Source organism: Neolamprologus brichardi, chromosome 19 (assembly GCF_056152115.1).
Source record: "Neolamprologus brichardi isolate AB-2024 chromosome 19, ASM5615211v1, whole genome shotgun sequence".
Taxonomy (NCBI): domain Eukaryota; kingdom Metazoa; phylum Chordata; class Actinopteri; order Cichliformes; family Cichlidae; genus Neolamprologus; species Neolamprologus brichardi.
In genome coordinates this window covers 8,489,239-8,507,759 of record NC_142122.1, presented here as the reverse complement: position 1 = coordinate 8,507,759, position 18,521 = coordinate 8,489,239, and the positions used below count along the sequence as shown (strand labels likewise).

At 38.7% G+C, this 18,521-nt stretch overlaps 2 protein-coding genes across 2 annotated transcripts; both read right to left on the bottom strand.

Annotated features, from left to right (window-relative positions):
• Positions 1 to 11: 11 nt before the first annotated feature.
• Positions 12 to 6,709, bottom strand: chp1 (calcineurin-like EF-hand protein 1). Its single transcript, XM_006798591.3, has 7 exons — positions 6,321 to 6,709; positions 5,992 to 6,064; positions 4,922 to 5,002; positions 4,261 to 4,388; positions 4,122 to 4,183; positions 2,346 to 2,468; positions 12 to 1,586 (listed from the first exon to the last, which is right to left on the bottom strand). Exons 1-7 carry the CDS (start codon positions 6,385 to 6,387, stop codon positions 1,533 to 1,535), a joined length of 588 nt encoding a protein of 195 aa, XP_006798654.1. The 5' UTR covers positions 6,388 to 6,709; the 3' UTR covers positions 12 to 1,532.
• A 1,670-nt stretch (positions 6,710 to 8,379) lies between these two features.
• lgmn (legumain) lies at positions 8,380 to 18,457 on the bottom strand. The gene is made up of 14 exons (XM_087833009.1): positions 18,351 to 18,457; positions 17,911 to 18,079; positions 17,616 to 17,713; positions 14,876 to 14,957; positions 14,673 to 14,755; positions 14,465 to 14,540; positions 13,942 to 14,004; positions 13,738 to 13,804; positions 13,057 to 13,175; positions 12,435 to 12,524; positions 12,036 to 12,239; positions 11,757 to 11,927; positions 9,780 to 9,847; positions 8,380 to 9,275 (listed from the first exon to the last, which is right to left on the bottom strand). Exons 2-14 carry the CDS (start codon positions 18,055 to 18,057, stop codon positions 9,239 to 9,241), a joined length of 1,305 nt encoding a protein of 434 aa, XP_087689135.1. The 5' UTR covers positions 18,058 to 18,079; positions 18,351 to 18,457; the 3' UTR covers positions 8,380 to 9,238.
• Between the last annotated feature and the right edge of the window lie 64 nt (positions 18,458 to 18,521).

Here is an 18,521-nt window from a genome sequence, read left to right as displayed (position 1 = left end):
ATGAGACAAAGAAGCATGGCACTTATTTTTATTCAAATCAAATTCCTGAATCACTTTGATAATACCTCGACCAACATCACATAACGTGATTCACATCTGACTGATGATCACAGAATGATTGATAAAATGGTTGAGCTGTGTTTCCTGCACTGGAGGGTGCTCTAGTGATGACTTCACAGACTCACATTAAAGATTTAAAAGGGGTCATGCACAGTGACATGTCCCAAAAAACAATATGCCCGATGCATCAGGCGCTGGGCAGTGAGGAAAGACATTCTAAGAAATACATAGCAGAGGAGAAATCAGCATTTTTCCTTAGTTGCAGGGAAACTGATCAAATGAGTAAAAGCACAGTATGTTATCTTTGCCTGCTCTAAGTCTACAGACTAGCTGATCCCACAGCCCAATTTCCAAAACAATACTCATAGCAAGGCCTTCTTTAAGTCTTAAAGCCTTTGAGGGCTGGTCCAGGTGGCATACTTTTTGAGGATATCAAAAAACCTGCTGTGAAAGTCTCACATACTGATGAGACACCAGCATTTTTTGAAATGTCCATGCCACCGTTCTCACCTCTAATTGAGTGAGACACTCCTTTAAACCAGCAGTGGCTCCAACAGGCCCATAATTTAAGTCTACAGGTAGCAGTTGATCCACGGTGTAGTGGTTTACACATTCATCTAACAAAATGAGATTCCAGGGTTTGATCCCAGGCGTGAAGGGCATCCGGCTTAAAAACTGCCAACATCAAACATGTGGTCCTACCCACTGTAAATACGGGAGCAGCTAAAAGTAGCTTTAGATTCTACTGGCAGCAGCTCTGTTAATTATATGAAACCGTACACAAACATGGCCATGGGTTACCGTTTAGCTAATAACTTACAAAGGGGAACCAGACACTTCAGTGAGTTACACAAGAACCTGAGGAACAGGTCAGTCCGATTTTGCTTCAAGATACAAACTCGGATTGGCTGGTCTGGCTCGCTCAAAGGAAACAATTCATAACAGATGGCATTCAGATGGCATTAAAACACTGACATTTTGAAATGGAATCACACAATTTTGAATCTTTGCATATTTATATGGACAAAGATGCAGCATGGGCTAAATATCAGTGGAGCAGCATGATTAAACTTATAAACTTACCTACTGCGATAGCAAAAAGTTATTCTGCCACGCTATAAATCTTTAAATGTTCATGTGAAAAATGAACAAAGTGGTAATAACTATGATCCTCTAAAAAGTTTCCTAATAAATAATGTATCATTACTGGGGGAAAAAAAATACATAGTGACATTGCATAAAACAACCTAAGGCACGCAACGTTTCCCTTTGTTTACAGAGCAGTGCAAAGGCCGAAACTCAAGATTTATTATGGTCTCCACCCAATGCTTGGCCTGAAGGAATGAACCCATAGCGTGGGCCACAGCAGCTCGTTGAGAAGCCGGACAAGATTGTGTCTTGAAATCAACTGACATGTTCAAGCGCTACTCTAAATAGAATTACAAAAAAACCCCGATAACAATAATGAAACTTTAGTGCAGGAACCGGATGCTCATCTTCTGTTCCACATCCACCTTTTCCAAGACCTGCGAATAAACAAACAAAAACAAGACAAGTTTATACTACAGAAAAATGTGCTGCTCTAAAGTTTACATTTGCGACTAGGGCTTAAAAGAACATCTGTTTTAAATCAATCCCAAAAACAAGTCAAAGCTCTCATGCCATTTCAGTTAACCATCACCCCTGTCCTGGGTGCTGGTTCACCCATTACACCACTACGACTTCAGTCCCACACAAACTATTTAAATCTGAATGTTACACAATGTGACATTTTTGTCCAGCTATCCCATAAAACACCTTTAACTGTCACTATAAGCTGAAAATAGCACATTATATATTAACTAAAACAAATCTTTGGAAGAGTTAAGAGGTTGAGACAGTTTAACTTGCTTGTAAATGTCCACACAAATCAAACTGTGAAAACCAAGGCCTGAATTAACTGGGATTATTTCATCCTCATCCTCTCTTAATAACTAACATAGATACACAATCAAATTTTTGTCCTCTGGAAAACCATGCTCTGCTATGCAAAATGCATGCTTGATAGAAAAATATATATGTTTCCTTCTTTTCTGTGGTTAGTCTTGGGTTCTAGTTTGTGTACCACTGAGGCCTCCGATGCTAAAAATATACCTGCACATGGTAGTGGTCAGTTTTTAATTAAAAAGAATCCTTCAAACAGCATCTGTTATGTCATTTTAAGTTTAGCAGCAATGCTTCAGTGGTTAACTTAAAAAAGGAAACCACACAACAGTACAAATATGTATGTTGACCACAAAGCTTGCCTTGATAAACTCATTGAAGGAAATGCAGCTATCTCCGTTTGTGTCAGCCTCCTGGATGGTCCTATCAGCAATGCTGCCGAGTTGTTCATCTGAAATGTTAACTCCAACCATCATCCGCAAGACCTGGAACAAACCAGCAAAATCTATTTTTAAGAGTCACCAAATAACAAGGTGACGTATATTTTTGCAAGATCACACAAGATCATTTGTAGCTATTTTGGTTCATTGGCAAAGCCACACTTGACTAGGAAATACATGATAATAACTGATGGTGCACGCACAATGAGTGAAAAACGAGTGCACAAATAGTACATTTAGCCCTACAGGTTCATGCATTACACAAAGCAGGTGACACAGTGAAATGTTTTGCGCAAAACAAGAGATGTGGCTGAGTCATTAACCCTGAGCTTATAGCAATTACAGGTCAGAGAACGTCACTGAGCTTGACCCGCTTTAAAGTGGGACGACAAATAACACAGAGGGAGTGCAAAGGAAGCCATAATACAGGATATTAGACTGTCTGGGAAGGATCAGCCTATAGTTAAGGTGAGATATCACATCATTATCAGCACAAGGGCAAAGTCTCCTTTGATGGTGAAATACTCATCTCTGTAAAACACTTTAAAACAAATGTGGTGCAATAGCACTTGTTCATTTGTCAAACGTACATAAATTTACAGAAATAATAACTGATATTCACCAAAAGGAAAAGTATCATCTGAAAATGTCTTACATTCTGTAATGTACAAGCAAGAAGGTAGGTATAAAATCATATCCAGACTTTATGAGGGTTTCCGAGAGGCCTCGGATGCAAACAGCCACCATATTAAAGACATATGAGAATTTGAAGTCAAAAAAGTTCTACCTACAGGGGACTGGGATAAAAATGACACAAATCTCAACCCAAATACTGTTTCACGTACTTGGAGTGGATCCGGTTAGAAAAATGTTGTTAACTTTTATTTTATTACTCCTACCATAAAAGACACCAAAGAGTAGGAATAAAGTGCTGGAGGTTATACGGACCAACAGTAGCTAATCATTACCATTAATTGCGTTCTGAGTATGTATCTGGGAACATTCGAGCACAGAATGTTCAAGCTAAAGAAGACAAATACAAATACATGGAAAACAAAAGCGAAATAAAGATGTGGTTACACTCTGAAGGCTGGCTCAAAATCATTTATGAAATCTACGTAAAGGAAAGAGTCATTTGCTCACATTTACAGCAGGATGAATTTATGGAATTGGGGTTCAAATTGATTGCATTCATCACCTCATTTAGATCAGATTTAGCCTAAGTGGAAGTCACAAATTATCTTTCACCGAGAGAAAAACAAAAAAATCAACTTAAAACTTGTGTGTGAACTGCAACAAGAATAGAGAAGAGAGGGAAGTGTGACACCCTTCTGTTCTGATGTATTCTAGTGAAATTATACAGAAAAGTAAGTTAATATGACATAGAGGTTTCTTATAAATGTTACAGTTTTTGCTATATTAACAGACGACAATTCCATGCATGTAAAATTTAACCTGTAAGCTGATGTTTTTATTTGGGAAGTTACAATTTGACCTCGGAAAAATGATACATGATGTCTCAACTAAAGAATGACACCGCAGGGCTGACTGAACTTCTGATAAATGGGTGTGGAATTACAGATATTAATTTTTCTTGTAAGCCCCACAGTTGCCAAAAGATTCTGTAATGTTTAAACACACTAATTATTCACTGTGTGAACCACGAATTACACGATGACTCCAAGTCAATCAACTCACCTGCAGGAGCTCATCTCGGGAGATCTTGTCATCTCTGTCCAGGTCATACAGACGGAAAGCAACTGAATAGAAAGAAACAGGTAAGTCAGATACTCTTAAACCGATGCTAAGATGATACCAGTTACACCCCAACACTCACAGAGCAGCTTGTTTGTCCTGCTGTTCAGGGGCTCAGTAGCTGAGGGGTTCTTGTTCTTCTCGTTGTCTTCGATTGGTCTGAAGTGAGCCAGGGTCCGCATGAAACCCCGGAAATTTACCTGGTCCTCTCTAAAAATCACAAGCACAAAATATCTACTATAACTCTCTGGAAAGTTCAGTCAGATTACCTTTGTGCTCAAATGCGTATTGTGGGCACCACAATGAGCTAGTAACCTAACACCAACATGCAGATTGGAATGGTTTCTACATCAAGTTGTTTAAAACAAACAGGCCAAAACCAAAGAAGCCAGAACCCGTCTGAAACCATTAAAAGACAGAGCTGCAATTACAACGCCTACACATGTGACCTTTTAGGATTTTAATGATATATCTAAAGACATCTGTTTGGGTTTTTTTCCTTCCCACAGTGATGAAAACATCCAAATAACTGTCAAGTATACAACTCAAAACCCCATTTGATTTATTTCCACACAGACTTGGCAGTAAGGACTGAGCTTCTCCAGCCTGCAGTCAGGAAACCACAACTGAAAGGCATTACAGCCTGGTCCAGCTTTGTGGCGATGGTGCTGGTGACTCAATTTTATAGTAGTGCAAAAACAAGCTTTCCAAACTACTGCAGAGGAATAACACAGACTACTCACCCCTCAGGAAAGAATGCATTGATGATTCTATCTCCCAGAGGGTTGATGGCCAACTCGGGGATTCTCTGGAAATCTTCTCGACTGTAAAAATAAGGAGACATGATCAAAGTTAAATTCTAAACTCAGTATGTTTTAACTGTTCATTTTTACCTAACAATTCACCAGTCTTATACTGAGAGTTGATGAGCTTTACCAAGACATGACACATAGCAAAACTCATGAGGTCATGTGACGAGTGATATATGACATAAATCATCATTTGTTTATAAGAATAAAAAAAAAATTGTTAAAAACATTGTTCAGATTTGTTACACACTGAAAATTTTTCTTTCTCCAGTTGGTTGGACTAGAAACAGATCTGTGAAATCTCACTGTTGTGAAAACTAATGAAACGATAAGGAAGTCACACTGAACAAACGTGACTTCTACTGTGACTGGAAGCACTTGAGCAAGAAAAAAAAAAGTACAGCCAGGAACTTATTATGTGTAAACACAACATCGTTCATATATCCAAGTTGAATGAAACCAAACAGAGTTTGGGGGGTTTCGTCTGCCCTTGAGAAACTAACTGCCCTTTCCCCTTCAAGGAATCATTTTCAAATAACCAAAGGGCCTTCAAATTAAAATTTTAGCTGCTTAATGATTACCAGTCTCTTCACCTATCAGTTAAGACAGAATCTGAACCAGATGAATAGTCAGTGACAGGAGAAAGATTCATTACATGATTTCATCACTGAAATGAGAGACAGATCTCACATTGCCCACCTTTATCTCAGCACAACACTTTGTCTTAGACGTAATTTATTAATATAAATACCACATTCAGAGAGGCAAATTTGGTAAAACAAAAAAAACAAACAAAAACAAAAAAAAAAAAAAAACTATACACTGTAAGATTTTCTCAATTTAAATACCCTTGGAGGTGTGTTTTTTTTATGACTCATTCTGAAGTCAACCAGAAAACCTAACTGCTTAGGTGACCTCTATAACGGAGTCCTTGTAGTGTGGGCTGGTAAAGGAACAAAACAAATGAGGTGCAGCTTGTGGCTTCTGTTTATGTTTTTGCTCACCTGAGGGTGCCGTTTTCCCCTTTATCCAGGCTGGTGAAACGGCTGTACAGGCGAGTGATCTGACTGTGGGAAACTGCGGCGACAAAGATTTTGACTATCAGATGAGCCAAAGATAGCTGATACACAACTGAATCCACAATAACCCCTCACTGATATAATGCAGCCGATTAAACTAGCAAAATATAGAGAGTTAATGAGTACAGCCTCAATCAGAAAAAATCATTCAGCCAAAGACATCTAAATATGAGAGTACAGCAATCAACTAGCTAATGTCCAAGAGGTTTTGTCTTCACACAAGGAGTAAACTCTAAACTCTGAGCTCAACTTACAGCCAGTTTCCTTCTTAATTTCTTCAATTTCTTCTTCTCTGAGTAATCTGGACGCTCTGGATCCCATGGTGAGATGTTAACGGAGGTTTAAAATCGAGATGATTCGCCAAGGCGTCTTGCGCAAGCTCTCCAAGAGTCTCTATTAAAGTTAGCAAACAAGCTAACTAACCGAGCTAAAAAGGCTGCTATGTTTGGTTAAAAGGAACGCAGCTGGTGTTAAATCTAGAAATTTGCTGTTTGTCTTCCTGTCGATGTAACTCAGCTGTAAGTCTGTCTGCTGCTACTGCTTTTCGGCACACAGCGACGTTTTCACGTTACCAAGACGGGTTTCGGTGAGGTTATCTTTCTGGTTTATGGACGAGGCGGGGTTAAGGAGGCCGCCTCCCCGGTGGGTCGTTCCCACCGGGGTTAGGTGGCAGACTTGATGCCTGCTTAAAAATGTCAAAAACGGCGATGTGTTTATACACAGCGGTGTATAAACAATAATTGCAGATTTAAAGCTTAAAAATTATAATTAAAACTAATAAGTTTGCCTAAGATGGTTCAGGCTGTTATGAAGAATAAAGGTGGTCATACAGAATATTGAATTTTAATCTTGTTAAAACTCTGCCTGATTTACTGTATTTCCACAAATGTTTGCACATCTTTAAATAAACTGCTGCCCCTTATTTTCAAATTTCCACGCAAAATATAAAGAAAACCGTAGGTGACACAAAGGTTTCACACAAGCGTGTCAATAACAACAAATACGGGGGCTGAGAAATATAGTCAGTCAAAAATTAAAGAACCCAAACAGAGTATAAATACAGCCGTTTTAATTTTAACATGTAAGTAAAGATTTCACCACTAGATGGAGCAATTTTATAGTTTTTCGTCACACTAGTTCATGCAGCGTTTTAAGGGTTTCGTGTTATGTTCAAAACTCAAAGTACACTTAGAATGACACTATCTTTGATGTGTTATAAATAATATCAATAAATAAGAATGAACAGCACTTCCGGAGGAGCTAACTGGAAGGTAATTAGCTCTTCCTAATTTGAGGTAATAAGCTCCCTTCTTCCTGGAATCCATCTCTTTCGTTTTCTAAATTATAATTTTTAAGTTACCACAGTTTACATAAAAAGAAAGAATTCACATTTCCTACATATGTTTAAATATATATACATATGTTCAAAAATTCTTCTCAAAATGAGAACTTGTCAACTAGACTTAAAAAGCACTGATAATTATAACAACAGTCTCCACTGAACTCTGGAGAGACAAAAAATAGTAAAGGAAATGTGACTTCATTAGGTTCAAGTGTTCGACTGTTTGTTTTTTAGCCAAAATCACTAATCAGCCAATCTCATGGCCTCAACTCAGTGCTTGTAGGCATATATAGTCAAGATGACCTGCTCAAACTGTTCAAACTGAGCTTCATTGACTGTCAGCTGTGCATGTGAAAATTCCTTGTTGATGTCAGAAGTTAAAGGAGAATGGCCAAAATTCTACTACTAGAATGGAAAAATTAGACTGAAAGTCCCACAGTCTCACCAAAACTGGACAGCAAAAGATTGGAGAAACATTGTCTTGTCTAATGAGAGCGACATTCAGATGGCAAGGTCAGAATTTGGCGTGAACAACATGAAAGCTGATCCATTCTGCCTTGAACTGACAGTTTAGCCTTCTGGTCGTGGTGTGAGGGAGTTTTTCTCAGCAATCTTTGGCCCTCTTAGTACCAGTTCAGCACACTGTCTATCCATCTTCTGATAGCTGCTTCCAGCAGGGTAGCATGTCATGAAGTCATGAATCATCTGAAACTGCTTCCTTGAAAACACTTTACTCAAATGGTGTCCACAGTCACCATATCTCAATTCAACAGAGAACCCTTGGGACATTTTAGAACCACAGATTTGCATTACAAGTGTGCAGCCAAGATCGCAGCAACTATGTGATTTTATCATGACAATATGGAGCAAAGTCTCTGACGTTTGCTTCCAGTACCTTAATAAATCTGTGCCATGAAGAATTAAAACAGCTCTGAAGGCAAAAAAAAGAGTCAAAGCCAGTATTAGCAATGTTTAGTGAGTGCATTTTTACTTTATTTAGATTTATTTCTGCAGTGGAAAATGAGGAAATTCCTTTAAAATATGTTTTTAAAGGAATTTACATAAATCAATGATACTAATAGCCCCAATGCTGTAGTATAACCAAGTTTGTTTTTAATTGCTCAATCTCAAGCCCTTCACCTGATCTCTGATGACCCCACAGTCTCTGTTCTGTTTCTGTAAATATAGACCTGCTCTCGGGCTCATTGGTAACCTGTAATAAACTATCAGCTTTTAAAAATCAAGATCACAGGGAGTCCAAAATCCTGTTAAAGCTCACAGCAGTTCACAGCCAGAGGATATGGGTGTATTTATGGATCTATCACACAGTGGTGTGCAAACGTAAAGGTTTCTGATCATAGGAAATGCACAATTATCTGGAAAAGAAATCCTTCTGAGGTTAGCTGCTGAAACAGTAAACAGCAGCTATTAGAAATATCATCCAGAAAGCATGTCACCTTTGCTCCATCGGATTTTATTCCCAGCAGTGTCATAAAAAAGTCTCTTGAGGCTTAACATTCATTGTTTGGTGGTCTGCCCTTGGCAATACCACAAATAAAGCTTAGCAAACAATTTTATTTGCAGTCCATATTATAATTGTGTATTTTGTTCTAAAAACAAGTCTCGCACGCTCTTCACTGTGAAGTCATCATAAAAGAAAAAAGAAAAATCAGTAAAATCAAAAACGACTTTAAAATTTATAGTGTGCTCATAAGACAATAAGGTCAGCTCCACATCCGACTGATTCCCAAGTGGTGCAAAAAGAAGCTCAGTTTTCTCAGCTTCTCAAGCAGAAGAACCAGAGGCTTTGATGGTTTCACAGAAATCCTTTTAGTGGCCACACACGGTGTCCATGGCCTGCTGGATGCTGCGGAGAGACAACAAAACAAGATTACCTTAGTATTAGATCACGAAAAAATATATGTCCACAAGAAACAGAGTGTCTTTATCACTTTTCAGTAAGAAATATGACTGATTATCAGCTATTGATTATCTGTCAAAAATCTTATTTTTAAGGACTGATGTGAAAAATTCACTTCATATGTTCCTAGAGACCAAGATGATTTATTCAAACAGCTTTCCCCTTGACAAAAACACAGCAAAACCCACTGATAACAGACAGGCGAGTCTTAAACAAACAAACAAAAAAAAAGCCACATTTAAATGGTGCAAAGGTTTTGTACCAGTGTATAGCTACTTCTATTTACAAGAAACAAATCAACTAAAATCTGAGTTAAGATCAGCTTGAATCGACATACTGTATATATATAAAAATACCCCAAATCAGATGACTGACACTGAATTAGAGAAAAAAAACAAAGAGAACAGAAACTCAGGTAAGTGGTTAGATTAAATGAGAAGTGGTCTATACCTCTCTGCAGGATATCCTCCTTCACATAGGTTCACCAGTGCATACAGATGTCTGAGTGCGTATTCGTACTGGAAAGAAATCAAATCGTCACACGTCAGAAACGTCACCACAATCTGTGTTTTACATGAATCAAATGTTCACCAGCTTCCTCTTGTTTTATCTGATTCCCTTAAACGTCAGAAACTCTCAGCGAAAACAAGAAGACTTTCAGAATAAAAGCACACAGCTGCATGAAAGCACCTGGGAAAATACTGAGTTTAAATCATGTGATTAAGGGCTTTCCCAGTCACTGAGATGACAATTAGTGTTACGGAAGTTACTGACTGTAACTTTGTATTCTGGTGACATCTTTACCTTAAAATAAGCGCCTCAAGACAATGCTGTTGGGATTTGGCAATACATAAATTAAACTGAACTGAATTTAAGTATTTCTGATCATTCACTGCCAGATGGTGTGACAACCATGATAAAGAGAGAAACAACATTTACTGCTCAATTCTGTTTTAAAAATCCAACTAATACAGATTTTTTTTTTTTTTTATACACGTAATTAACATATTTCTCAGTATTATTCAGCAAGTCAATCCAATATCTTAGTCATGTGATTTTTTTTCGTTATTTATTACTTTATTGAGTGATATTACTTTTAATTTACCTTATTATTTATATATTTTTTCCTCCATTTACCCTTATCCTGAACCTAAATAATCCGAGATCACAGTGGGCAATATGCTTACTGTGAGAAGCTTTTAACATGGCTTTCATAGAACTGTGAGTGGGAGTTCAAGCTTATTCTCAGAGTGTCTGGATTAGAGTCAGCTGAATGCAAAAGAGCTGATGCATGCGAGTACGATACCTGTTGATGAATAGCATGTGAAACTGATTTGGCACTTCCCCTTTACAAGGAGAACCAGAGTCTAGGCATGAGAACGAAATTCTACTATAAGCTTGAAATGTGGCCACAATGTTGATTCATTTATTAATGGCTTTATATGAATCACAGACACTCTGTAAACTGCAATGGGATGTCCTGGGTCTGTTAAAAAGGAGCTTAAAGACTCATAGTGTATGGCTCTACATCAGAAACGTCAGAAACTGTCCAGAGAAAACAAAAGAAGACTTTCAGAATAAAAGCACACAGCTGCATGAAAGCACCTGGGAAAATACTGAGTTTAAATCATGTGATTAAGGGCTTTCCCAGTCACTGAGATGACAATTAGCGTTACGGAAGTTACTGACTGTAACTTTGTATTCTGGTGACGTCTTTACCTTATAATAAGCGCCTCAAGACAAATGCTGTTGGGATTTGGCAATACATAAATTAAACTGAAGTATTTCTGATCATTCACTGCCAGATGGTGTGACAACCATGATGAACAGAGAAACAACATTTACTGCTCAATTGTTTTAAAAATTTAACTAATACAGATTTTTTCCCCCCACGTAATTAACATATTTCTCAGTATTATTCAGCAAGTCAATCCAATATCTTAGTCATGTGATTTTTTTTTTCATTATTTATTACTTTATTGAGTGATATTACTTTTAATTTACCTTATTATTTATATATTTTTTCCTCCATTTTCCTTTATCCTGAACCTAAATAATCAGAGATCACAGTGGGCAATATGCTTACTGTGTGAAGCTTTTAACATGGCTTTCATAGAACTGTGAGTGGGAGTTCAAGCTTATTCTCAGAGTGTCTGGATTAGAGTCAGCTGAATGCAAAAGAGCTGATGAATGAGAGTATGATACCTGCTGATGAATAGCATGTGAAACTGATTTGGCACTTCCCCTTTACAAGGAGAACCAGAGTCTAGGCATGAGAACGAGATTCTACTGTAAGCTTGAAATGTGGCCACAATGGTGACTCATTTTTTAATGGCTTTATATGAATCACAGACACTCTGTAAAATGCAATGGGATGTCCCGGGTCTGTTAAAGAGGAGCTGAAAGACTCATAGTGTGTGGCTCTACCTCAGGTTTGCTCCAGTTGAAGCAGTTGTGTTTGAAGTGCTTCACTGCCGCCTTGTAGCACTGATGCTGGGAGAGGTCAGCTCTGTTGTTTAACATGTCATTGGCTTTGATCGTATTGCCGACGACTCTCTCGACCACTTTGCGCATAGTGTTGGCCATCACGTCCCTGATCTACACAGACAAAGGTTCACACACTCTTTAATGGTAAATTGTCATCAAATGGATTTTCAGTGTACTGGCACACTGCCACAAACATTAGAAAGCTTTGTCAGTCTTTACCTTAAGGTGGGCACTGATCTCCATGAGCAGGCCCCGTGCCACACTGATGTCATTGGAGGCCATCATCTTCCTCTTCAGGATGGCCAGAGGAACGTCAGGGCTTGGGGTCAGATCCAGGTTTGTAATTGGTGGCAGGTTCATCGGAGCTGGACTGTCTGCTTTGTGATTACCCTGAAACTGTATAACTTTCATGTGGGCCAAAGTCTGTAGAGAAAGATGTACAAGCGTTAAAATAGAAGGAGGAAACAAACTTTTTTTCCACTCGCATACATGAACACATTCTGCAAGTCATTCCAACTTAAAATGAAACACTACTTCCCCCTCAAATTTCTTTAGTCTAGAACCAACAAGTGCTCATTGAAGCATTTCGTTCAGTTTGCACAGCCTTCTTGCTCTCACCTTGTTTCCGTACTGCTGGACGTGGCTCGTGTTTGTGTGGTTCTTCACAATCTTAAACTGCTGTAGCAATGTTTCTTTTCTCAGATCCTCCTGGATGCACAAAGACAGGAAAAAAAAAAAAAAAAAAAAAAAAAAAAAAGTGAACGTGACAAAATGCTTCCAAAATAACAGTCACATGAAGAGTCAGTGAATTTGTTCCGTAAAATAATGTGTGGCAGTTTGACTGTCTCATGGTCAGGTTTCTGTTCTGCTGTTACACACTTATGCAAAGTACTCGGGTCTGGTTAAAGACAAAAGCTCTGCTGCTACGTTTGGAGACGTTTATCACTTCCTTTTCCTGCCAATCTTAGACGTTAACCGTTTCTTTCTTTTTCATTCTCTCAGTGGATTCATGTTTCTGGATTAAATCTACATCTACACCATAATCTGATGTGCACCTCTCCCTGCAGCCTGAAGTCTAAACATTATAAGATGTGTTAAAGCCACCACACAAGATACTCTGAACTTCAGGGTCACAATATAACAGACAACAATTACATTTTTCTTTTTAAAAATATTTTTCAAAAATGAATAAATATTAGAAGCTGTGATTTGGACACAAATGAGGAAGATAATCACACACCACATCAGAGTCCTCCATCCAATTCACGCTGTACCAGTCACCCAGGTAGGTGTCCCGTTTCTCATCATAGTAGCAGGCATAAGAGGACTCCTCAGCGTTGGCTGCTGTGGTGGCATACACTGAAGAATACACAGAGATTCTCATGTTAGGAGACTTTAGTTTTACACTAGGCAGATCTAAAGGTCGCTCGCTAATCTGTTTAACAGCCTCAGAAAAAATTGAAGGTTGTAACTGAAGATCTAAACACAAATTTCAGTAACTGCTTTACACTTGGACTCATCAAAAACAGACATTCATTGAAAACAATTAAGGAAGAATCTTGATCAATGTAATGTGCAGGTCCGGTTCTGTTTATCACTTGTTGTCCGACATAGTAACTGTGCTTAGAGATGAACACAAGCTGGGCTGCTGACCTCAGCATTTAATGGATTCTTACAAAAGACTAAAAGTCAAAAGCAGAAGTCCTCAAACCACAGACCTGACATCTGTCTAGTCAACATAACACGAAGCGTAACGCAAGGCTGATTTTTAAAAAAAATTAAAACATGGAAAATAAAAATCACATGATCCTAGTCTGATCCCATCAAAAGCATAGACCAGCATCAGTTACGCTCTCATCACTTGATGCTGGTTCATCATTTTTGTACTGGAAAGTAATTCTGCTGATGAAGTTCAACTCACCATCAATGTCAGTAGGCAGGTGGTTCATCATTGACCCGGACTCACATGCTTCAATGTAGAACACCATCTATGTGTGTGTGTGTGGACCAAACACAAATGTTATGACCTTACACATCAGCACAGCTACATCAACACTTTATCAACTGAATTTTAGACTGCGGGACGTGCCCACAGTTGTACGGTACATATCAAACATCACGTCACCTTTTTGTATTTCTTGTTGTCGCGCATGTATTTAATGGCTGCTTGAAGGTCTTCAACATGGAGCTGCAGACAGAGAGGTGACAAATTTGCATTAACCACAATTATACACTAGTGTTTCTTAGAGCACCGTGATGGCATGCACTGCAAACATAAAAACTGATTTATCAGCAAATTAGGAGATATGTAAGGTCCCAAAACACGGTTAGTTTACTTGGTGAGGATGTCTCCCTGGTTTGACAAGTTAAACACTAACAATGCTGATTGCAATGATAAGGTTAATGTTCATAAATTGTGTTAACCGTTTGTGTTTGACCTCAATGCGGCGACTGCTATCTTTTCATAATATTCCATCTAATAGTGAGATATTTCACTAAATTAAAAAAAAAAATGAAAAAAAGAACCCAACCCAGACATATCAAAGTGATTGTGAAACAATAAGGCTCTTTGTGAATCTGGTGTAACCTGTCTGTGGTTGTTGCAGTGCCAGGAAGTTAAGAAAAAAACAAAACAAAAAGGTACTCACCTCATCTGCGGGAAATGCCAGAATACCAGGTGCTCCGTGATCGGTGAAGTAAACAAACACATGATCATTGGGTCCACTGCCAGGAAATTGAGAACAAAGTTAACAGGGACAAAAAAAAAAAAAAAAAAAAAAAAAAAAAAGTATATAAACCAGATTTATTGTTGTTTGGCCACGTGCTCGTTACTTCCTGTCTTTTTTAGCCACTCACCTCTTCAGCACTTTTCCAGAGCCACCTTTGACTTTTGAGGCATCACCCTTCAGCACTGCCAGGAAGTTTTCTGGGGTAACATCCTGCAATAACAGACACATCAACCCACAAAGTTTGCTTTCAGCAGAGAAGCCTCTTCAAACAATCGTCTGGAAAATATTGAAATCAGTTGATCTTTTATAGAAATGCACTGAAGCACTCACTTCCCCGATGTAGTCTTTAGGAACTCCCTTGTACACATCACTACCATTTGGTCTATTGATCACTATCCCAGGGGTAGGATTCCTGGAAGAAAAACATGACTCAGACACACAGAAGGAAGTGCAAATAGCTGATAGAACACTTTGTGAGATAAAAGGGAAACAGATGGATAACAATGATTCACTCATCTGGTGACAGAGCCACAAAACAATATGACACCACAGATGTTAAAATAAATCAATGAATAACATTTATAGTGAAATCTTATGGTATACATATCTGTGCACGGATACGTACAGTTTGTCTTTCTTTTTTACAATTCTGTAGCTAGGTATTTATTAACCAGATGCTCAATCTGTGATTACAATGGCAGTGATACAAGAGCGTGACACGGATATTATAAAAAAAAAAAAAATCCATATTGCATAATGTCTCTCAAACTCTCAAAAAACAAAGCAGACTGACATTCATGGAACATTTTAAGGTGTGGGAACAGTTAACAATAACAGCATTACTCAGCGTGCATCTTGTCTGTCAACATTGAATAAACATGTCTACACATGGGTTATGATCCAAAACAACCAGAAACATAAGGAACATATGTCTCCCATTTATCAGAAAGTTCTATCACAAACTTTACTAAATGTCTGAAATGAACCTGAAAGAATGACTCGATTGACTGCCCGGTAAACTTCAAGCAAGACCAGAGGTGACCGCGCATTCGCCGCTGTCGCACCCTACCTCTGGAATAACCTCCCCCTAGCTATTCGGGCGTCTGATACAATTCAATCTTTTAAATCTCGATTAAAAACTTATTTGTTTAGCCTTGCTTTCCCCGCCTCCTAGAGCCCACACTTTTACTGTACTGGAACTTATCTCTATCACTTTGTTAATGTTTATAATGTTTTCACCTTCAGCATTGTGTGTGGACTTCACTAGTGCCTACTATGCCTGGTGTATTATTGGTTAGTTATGTCACCCGCCTGTTAGTATATTTTATTTGTATTTTGTGCTTTATATTTGTATTTATTATTGCTCTTAACTCATTCTGTGAAGCACTTTGGCATACCTGTGGTTTTTTAAATGTGCTATATAAATAAAATTGTATTGTATTGTATTGTAAGCAAAACACAGTGAAAAGTCTTTGTTGTAAACAGCAGCAAAGTAAATTAAAGTATCTCTAATTAAAGTAACAGCTAACTACATGTGCAAGTCGGCTGGCACTGAAATTTAAGTAGCACAGGCCAACTCTCTCAAATCACTGCTAAAGCTGGGTTTTACATTGCAAGCGCCTTGAGGCGACTTTTGTTGTGATTTGGCGCTATATAAATAAAATTGAATTGAATCCCACTATGTAACTGCCATTGTGATTCCCGCAACCAACACATCTCCTTACATTACCCCTCCTCTGCCAGTAACATGACTCGAGACTATTTCTATGGAAGCACCTTCCTCATGACTCCTCTCAGCACGACTCATTCACTCAACCCGTTTTTCTGAGCGATGCAGGGCTCTGCAACACAGTGACAGGAGGAATGCCAATGCAGCTCTTTGATCTGATTGGGAAATTCCTGCGAAAAACCTGAAACCCACCACTATCTCCAAAGCTGATGCCAGCAGACTGTTAGTTTTCCATGAGATAGACTAAAGATGTTCCATCAGAATCAAAAAAGACGAAGACAAAAAAGTAATGACTGACAATACAACTATTTTTATTTTTGAAAAAGTAGTTTCAAGTGCAATTTAATCTTCTGAGCATTTTTAAACATCAAGAATTCATTCATTAAAAAACAAATCCTGTTTTTCAGTGTCTACAATGGTTGCTCTGATTTGTTTGTCTATGTCAGTCAGTCACCAAAGCTGAAGGCCATTTAAGGTCATTTAGCAAACAACTGGATTGTCAGCAGTTACTTTTTTGTCTTTGTCTTTTGTGATCCTGATGAAACAGTGTTAGTCGGTCTTATACAGGGAGGAGATTCACAGTTTGACACCATAGAGAGCAGGGGAAAGTCTCCAGCTTTAGGTTCCTAGGAGTCACCATCACAGAGTGCCTTTCCTAAACCAAACTTCTCCAAAAACCTGCTTAACAACTTCTACAGATGCATCCTCACAACCAAGGTGTGTTGTGAAAACAGCACAAAACCATCTCCGACTCATCTTTAGCCTACTCACTGTGCAAAGAGTGAAGGGGAAATCCAAAAAGACTCTGAAGGTGCTTCAAAGCTATCCTCACACAGAGACTTGAAGATTTCTTTCAGGCTTCTTGCTGAACATAGCTGTCAAATAACTTTATAACCCTACTGTGATATATTCTCCTGCTCAATTCCACATGATTATGCTCCTCGGGAATATATGGATACATTTATACGCTTATGTACAATATTCTTGTATATGCATGTATTTGTATGTATATATACACAAAACACAAACACAGCAGATACATGTATCAGTATATTTATCTGTTATGTAAATGCAATGCAGCATGTGAGATAGTAAAGCTAGACTTTTGTTATAGATGCTTAATGACAGCAGAGACTCTTGAATTTGAGTCAGATGTAACAGGCCCTACAAACAGCCTTTTCTGGCTTAAGATTTCGTTTTTGTGTGCTATATCTTACTAATAGTTAATAGCCTACTAAGGTCAACAGCTACTAAAATTAGGATGAGTTTGTGTCAAACATTTTTAGGAAAGAAGAAGTATGAATAAGCATCTACAACAGAGAAACAAAAGTGCCAACTCACTGTTCATTTTCAGCCAAATCATCGTACATCATGACCACAATCTGCTCGTCGGGGATGCCATTCTTGTGGACAATCTGGTAGGCATGGCAAACATCAGCCTGAGCGAGGAGGAGAGCAAAAGATTCGGAGGTCAGCTCCACATTATCACAGTATGCAGCCTTTTAAGCAGCGGGAGGAGCACTTGGAAAACATGCATTTGGGAGGTAGCTTATCAGAGCTTAAAGCGGTGCTTATCAAAAACCATGAGAGAAAACAAATGAGTCATGCACAGCTCGCACGGTGGTCGCAGTTTCACCTGGTGCCTGTAGTTGTACCAGCCGTTGGAGCCAGCCACAATAAGCACCCAGTGTTTTCCGCCACTGTTTTCCTCTTCCTGGGTGGGAAACCCGATAACGAGTCCGGCTGTCAGGCCAAGCAGGGCGAATAGGACGGACCGACACATCTCCTCGCTTTCTGTGGGATTCCTGGATGGATGACAGTAGGGAAAAATATTCAGATCCTCTTCTAGATGTCAGCTATGTTTACCGAGGTGGCAACAAACACGGAAAACTGAAAAAAAATAAAAACACGTAAACGTCTCACCTGATAATTCTGGGAAGCTAACTAGCCATCAGGAGCACAACAAGCTTCGCAAAACATGGACTTTTAAAAAAATACTCGGAGTGAGTTAAAGCTATTAAGACACACCGCTCAGTCCTAGAAGTTTTAAAGGAAGACAAAAACATATTTTATTACCTTTTCTTTGCGTTGTTAGACGAGGAAGGGGACAACGAAGCAACTACACGCGAATCCTCAGCGGCACTCCACAGTTATATTTAATGTCGGTGGGCAAAACAGTTGGCATCGTCTTCTACGGGAGCCAATCAGAGTGCTCTGGGGCGGGGCTCACTAGTCATGTGAGTAAGG